Source organism: Serinus canaria, chromosome Z, assembly GCF_022539315.1.
Source record: "Serinus canaria isolate serCan28SL12 chromosome Z, serCan2020, whole genome shotgun sequence".
Taxonomy (NCBI): Eukaryota; Metazoa; Chordata; class Aves; order Passeriformes; family Fringillidae; genus Serinus; species Serinus canaria.
Genome location: NC_066343.1, coordinates 8528961 through 8535142, shown reverse-complemented (window position 1 = coordinate 8535142; position 6182 = coordinate 8528961). Strand labels below are relative to the sequence as shown.

The following is a 6182-nucleotide window of genomic DNA, read 5'->3' as shown; positions in this document are numbered from 1 at the left end:
TCTGACAGGTCTGAAGGGTGTGTGGGGGACGAGGAAGGTGAAGGGTGTGAGGGGTGGGGGGGGGTGTGAAGGGTATTTGGGGTGGGAGAGGTTTCAAGGGGTCTGAGGGGTGTGTGGAGTGTGTGGGTTGTGAGGGGTACAAGGAGGCTGAAGGGTGTGAGGGGGGTGTGGGGTGTGAGGGGGGTGTGGGGTGTGAGGGGTGTCCGGGTGTGGATGTGGGGGGGCCGAGGGACAGCAGGTGGAGGCAGCCGTGGGGTGCTGAGGGTGTGAGGCGGCACAGCCGAGGGTGAGGGGCTGTGGGTCCGGCTTTGGGGCCGGGGGAGCCGCGGTGGGGCGCAGGGCGGGCCCGCGGGGGTGGGCCCGGGGGTGGGAGCTGCGCGGGGCAGCGGCTGTGGAGGGGCAGCGCAGCCCCGCCGAGGCCGAGGGCGGTGCCGGGGGCGGTGCTCGGTGTCCCGGCGCTGCCGAGTGTCCCGGTGTCGCTGGCGCCGCCGGGAGCGCCAGGAGCGGCGGCTCCGTCCCGTCCGCCCGCAGCGAAGCCGAGCGCGCAGGGAACGGCGCTGCCGCCTCGCCGCCGACAGCGCGGTAAAGTATATTTAAAGTAATTCTCGCAGCCTTCATCTCGTGCTCGTGGTGTCTGCGTGTAGCTGCTGTGTGTGCTTCTCGCTGCCGAGAAGTTTGCGGTCCCTGCTCTTTCCCGGCACCGCTCAGGGAGCCTCTTAGAGCCGTCGCGTTGCGAGTTGCGGTGGAAACTTTGCGGTGGTGGTGGCGGAGCAGTTTTGGCAGCGTTGGAATGGGAATTTTTGTGAGTCAAAAGTAACTCGTACTTGGTAAATTTAAAGTAGCAAAATAAGTTTTTACTACCCTGACTGAATTTGCCAGGTTTAATGTGTGTATGAAGAATCATAAAAATACCGAAGTGCTCATGCTCTTTGAGTGTGAAAGCTTTTTTTCCGAGATGAGAATCAATGACAATTTTACTGGAATGATTCTAGACTCTCTAAACGCAACTGTGAGAGCTTGTTTAACAGTGAGGGTGCTGAGGCTCGGAGGGCAGGAAATCTGGCTCTCACATTAAACAGGTGAGGAATACTTTGCAAAGACTCCTTCATTCATATCACGCATTCATGACACTGTTGCCTTCATTTGTTTATTTGTTATAACGTCGATGGGCTCTTTCCCCCTCAGTGCTGTGATTAGACTATTAGATTCAGAACCAGGTTTTCATACTGTGAGGTGCCTGGTGCTATTTTGTCTCAGAGTACTTTCCAGGACAATATTGCTATTTGAAAACAAAGCTAAGCCCTTTCTAAACAGCACGATGCAGGAATATTATTTGCACAAGAATAAGAGGAATTTATGGGTGATTTGACAGACCGGCTCATGATTCAGTGTCACACACTGAGTTCTGTAAGTTCCTCAAACTGCTTTAATGCTTGAAGCTGCTTTCAAAGTTTACCTCCACAGGTGAGCGGCATCTGTGTCAGTCTCGATAGCTTAGGAACTCATGGAGTGCCTCTGACATGGCAGTTAATTAAATTTAGGAATGCTGTATAGTCCCAGTCTGCTCAGCACCAATCTGCGATGAATTATCCAATAAATTACTATTTTAGGGAACCTGCTTGGCCGATGGTCTTTCACGTCAAAAAAGCCAGCTGTGGGGTTTTTGGAGCAGGTTGTAGCCAGTCCAGGTGTGATAGGATTAAAAGATGAAGCTGTGGCTGTCATCCAGCACTCAGGAGTGTGTTCTGCATTGTGTTGTTCCAGTTGTGAACCTGTAACACTTTCTTTTGATGGTAGAGTATCTGAACCTGAAGAATTTGTGTGTTTCTCTTCCCCATTTAATGAATCTTCCCTTCACTTTTCTCTGCACAGAAACATCTCAGGCTTTCTCCAGACAAGCTCATACCTGCCAACCCCATTTACTCCTAACTTTCCAACTTCAGCTGTTGTCTTAGGTCAGCCTTCCCCCTCAGACCAGCAGTCCTGCTGAAGTCGGCAGAAACATTGAATTTCAGCAACAGGAGGGGTTAGAGGAGATGCCACAGAAGCAGCCTCACCTTCAGCCCTGACCTGCTGCACCACTTCAGGTAGCATTATTCTCTCTCCATGCCTGTTTAATATTTAATGTTCTTTGGGCCATAAAGGGGATTTCTACAGATGGAAGGGCTTATGTAATAAAAGCTATATGTCGTCACTTAAGTAAAGTGAGCAGTTAAGAATCAGAGGAGCTTTAGATAAATAGGAAAGAAATGTAAAATCACCAACAACTTCCAGGTAGGTCAAAACCAGGGGAGAACACAACCACAATTCCAACATGTGTGTTATCCACCAGGTGTTTCTCTGCAGTTTCGTTCTGGAAACCTAAATGCACAAATTGATTGTATACATTTATGAAAGACTTTACAATAATTGTGATTACATAACTTGTCAAAAGTACACATAAAAATCATAATAATGATTTTCACTTCAATTAAAGCTGAAAGAGACAGTACTGAGTATTGTACTTTTATTATGATGGAGTGAATTCCTAAAGTAATTTCAATGCAAATACCTTTTAAAAATGTTTTATCAAGACAGAGGGGTGAAAAAAACAAGCCACCTGTCAAAGTCAGATTTCCTCCCCAGATTTCCAGGGAGTAAATCTGACTCTCTTTTTTTTTGCTTATTAGACTTCTTTTGAAACAAAGTATATTGAGATCATCCTTTGATTTTGGTATTCACAGTAAAACAGAATGAAATTACTGTTTTTCAGTTAATCACCAGAACATTACTAGTGTTTTCAGTGATTAATAAAAATGAATAATTAATTGCCTTTACAGTTAAACCAGTTAAACATTTTTATTCTCTATAAAGACATTTTAAATAAATGATTGTAATCTTTTAATGCATATCTGATCTTGTAATGGAATAATATTGGTCTGACAGTGATTAAAGGTTTTTTTTTCTCTAAAGGTTTTCCCTGCACATAGGTAAACAAGCACATACAAGACAAAGAAGTTTTAGTTGCGTGTCTGCAGGTATACGTTCTTATATGAGTGTATATTGTTATTTATGAATGTATATTGTTATGTATGGTATTTATGCTTAATGTTAATTAAGCTCTTAATTTTTTTGTGTGAAACTTCCTGATTCTCTTTGATGTTGTCAAATGTTTCTTTTGTTGTAGAGCTGATACTGTCTGCTCAGGCAGAGGGCTGTGTAAAGGACAGTCAGAAAGTAAGGTGACAGTCATGCTTTAATCTTATATAAACACTATATTTATATTGAAGGGTTTTTTTTAAGTTTTCAACACATTTGTTGTAAGTCTAAAGGGTGGGAAAAGCTTTCTTCTTTTCTTCCCTTCATAGTTTTTCACAAAATACGAGCGCGTTTACAGGAGCAATTAGCGCAATTAGCAATTGAACCCTCTGTTATTTTTTCCCCATTTCCTTCTCCTTCCCCGGGGGACCCGTGTGTTTTCTGAGGCAGCCCAGTGTGGCTGTGAGGCCAGGGCAGGTGCAGAGGGCAGAGCAGGGCCATGGAGGCAGTGGACGTGCCGCCCGAGGGCTACTCGCTGATCAAGGCCGTGTACCAGCGGCGGCTGCGGCTGACGCGGCTGCTGATCGACGGCGGCGCCTACGTCAATGAGAGCAACAGCCGCGGCGAGACCCCGCTCATGGTGGCCTGCATGACCCAGCACGCCGACCTGCAGAGCGCCAGCAAGGCCAGGATGGTCAAGTACCTGCTGGACAACAAGGCTGACCCCAACATCCAGGACAAGTCGGGCAAGACGGCCCTGATGCATGCCTGCCTGGAGAAGGCAGGCCCCGAGGTGGTGTCGCTGCTGCTGATGAGCGGCGCTGACCCCAGCCTGCCGGACCACTCCAACTGCTCTGCGCTGGTGTACGCCATCAACGCTGCCGACAGAGACACGCTGGAGCTGCTGCTGAAGGCCTGCAAGGCGCGAGGGAAAGAGGTCATCATCATCACCACGGACAAGTCCGCCTCGGGGAGGCAGAAGACCAAGCAGTACCTGAACGTGCCTCCTCCAGACCTGGAGGAATGCACTTCCCCAGCCGACTGCACCTCCCCGTCAGAGATAGAACCACACGAGGGTCCAGAAGACCCATTCAGCTATAAAGAGCTGTATGGTGGGCAGCAGGGGGACAGCTCATCTGAAAGAATGCCACTGATGACCAAATCCAGCTCCACACCAGCACGCTTCAAGCTGGCACAGGTGCTGCAGTGTGATCCGTGGCTGAAGTGCTGTCCAGCAGTGTTCCAGCAGAGGAAAATTGCTTCTCCACAAGAACTCCAGAGTATCAGTCCCATGGAAGAGCTCTCCTGTAAAGTCGGTGGCCTTGACTTATGCAAGAGTGTCGCCACCAGTCATGAAAGTAGAGACAGGAAGGACCCTGCTCAGGTGCTGAGAACCTCTGATCAAACCATGTCAAGGAAAGCACTACGTGATGCAATAAACTATCAGACTCCTTTTGTTGAAGAGAAACATAACCCCAGTGAGATTCCCATGGGCATGGATGCCAGTTTGGGACAAATCAGCTTACTTTCAAACCTTGGCAATATTATCAAGAAAGGAAGTGGAGAAGCAAATTACAACATCTCTGGTTCTCAGTTAACTAACAGTCTAATTCCTGCTGCTGATACCAAAGGTAGTAAGTCATCAAAAGGAACTAAAGAGATTCTTCCCACATACCAGACTTTGTTACCAAGTCCAAGAAGAGGCCTGGAGATGTCTCCTGTTTCTCCAAGAGGCAGAAATCAGGCTCCTCCTCTAGAGGAAGAGGGCTCAGGAGCCTTAGTGTTGGATCAGACAAGGCCAGGTTTTCTGCCTCCACTGAGTGTGAGCCCCCGCCCCCCAGTTCCAGAGCTCACTGTCATAAACACAGTTTCTGGAATGATTTCTTACGGACAAACTCACTTAGTACCCCCAGGATCTGCCTTCCCTAAGGGGACCAAAGAGACGAATCTGCTGCGGAGGAGGCCGTATGAGCAGATCACAGTCTGAGCAGGTTCAGCAGTCACTGAATCTTTAACAGGAGAGCAAAGGGGATCTTTATGATATGTAAATATTCAATGCAGTTCTTGACTGTAATGGTATGTATCACAAAATAGAGCAGGTCTGTGATGTAAAGTAATGTCTGTCTCAGGATGAGTGGTACAGCTCAGAAACCAAATGAAAAGACATCTAATGAGGCTGTCTTCTGCAAACTAAGGAGTGTTTGTTTTGCTGATTTGGTTAAGGTTTTCAACTTGCCTGTGACAGACAACCCACAACAGTCCTTAAGCATTGCAGTTCTCATTGTAGGTTGTAAATACTACCCCTCCAAGCTTTCCCCAAACACGCACCCTTGCAGCACCCAGAGGGGGCGGTGCACATGGCGTTTGGCACCCCGAAGCGTCTGACTGTGATGCTGGACCGCGGACTGCCCGTGTCCAGGTTGTATATACGCAGAAACCCCAGAGACAGCGGCGTGCGCGGGGCGGGTGGCAGCAGGCGCACACCGGCCGCGTGTCCTGGCCGCAGCAGCCTCGCACACACGTCAGAGCTGGTGACACTGGTGTCGCAGGGCTGTGCTGCCTGCGAGCCCCGGCTGCGGGCTGCCAGCGTGCCCCGGAGCCCGGCTGGCCCCGGGAGCCGGCGGCGGCAGCCCCGGAGCTCTGCAGCGCTGCCGGGAGCCAGCAGGGCGAGTGACCGACCTGCCCGGGGTGTGCCACAAGCCAGCCCCGCTCCGGCTGTCCCCGGCACCGCGCACCGCGGGCTGCTGCAGCTGCAACCTCTGGAACCCGCTCCAGAGGGACTTTGTAATTGAAAAAAGCGAGAAAAAGCGCTTTTATTTGGGAAAAGCGAGGGTGCGGGGGGGCAGAGCCTGCGCCTGGAACAGGCTCTGTAGCCTCCTGCAGTTCTGGAGCTCCCAAAAGGAGACCTGCACCGGGGTACGGACACCGGGACACACCCAGAGTGTCTGCACGGGCAGGGGCACTGCACACAACCGCACACAAACACGCGCACACACACACACACACACACACACAAAAACACACACACACAAAAACACACACACACAAAAACACACAGACACAGACACAGACACACACACAGACACACACACACACACAAAAACACACACAAACACACACACACACACACATACACATTTGGGAGCAGGGAGGAGTGCTGTCCT

At 49.8% G+C, this 6182-nt stretch overlaps 1 protein-coding gene across 2 annotated transcripts; it reads left to right on the top strand.

The window, feature by feature from the left end:
• The first annotated feature begins 472 nt into the window (after nucleotides 1-472).
• Nucleotides 473-5541, top strand: ANKRD34B (ankyrin repeat domain 34B). Of its 2 annotated transcripts, XM_050987458.1 has the most exons (3): nucleotides 473-582; nucleotides 1944-2087; nucleotides 2953-5541. In XM_050987458.1, exon 3 carries the CDS (start codon nucleotides 3518-3520, stop codon nucleotides 5003-5005), a length of 1488 nt encoding a protein of 495 aa, XP_050843415.1. In that variant the 5' UTR covers nucleotides 473-582; nucleotides 1944-2087; nucleotides 2953-3517; the 3' UTR covers nucleotides 5006-5541. The 2 variants fall into 2 exon arrangements, with proteins under 2 accessions (XP_050843415.1, XP_018778671.2); XM_018923126.3 differs by lacking the exon at nucleotides 473-582 and having other exon boundaries at nucleotides 1252-2087.
• The last annotated feature ends 641 nt before the right edge of the window (nucleotides 5542-6182 follow it).

What these genes read in the sequence shown, in the direction of transcription:
- ANKRD34B (XM_050987458.1), top strand. Translation starts at nt 3,518, where the DNA reads ATGGAGGCAGTGGACGTGCCGCCCGAGGGCTACTCGCTGATCAAGGCC.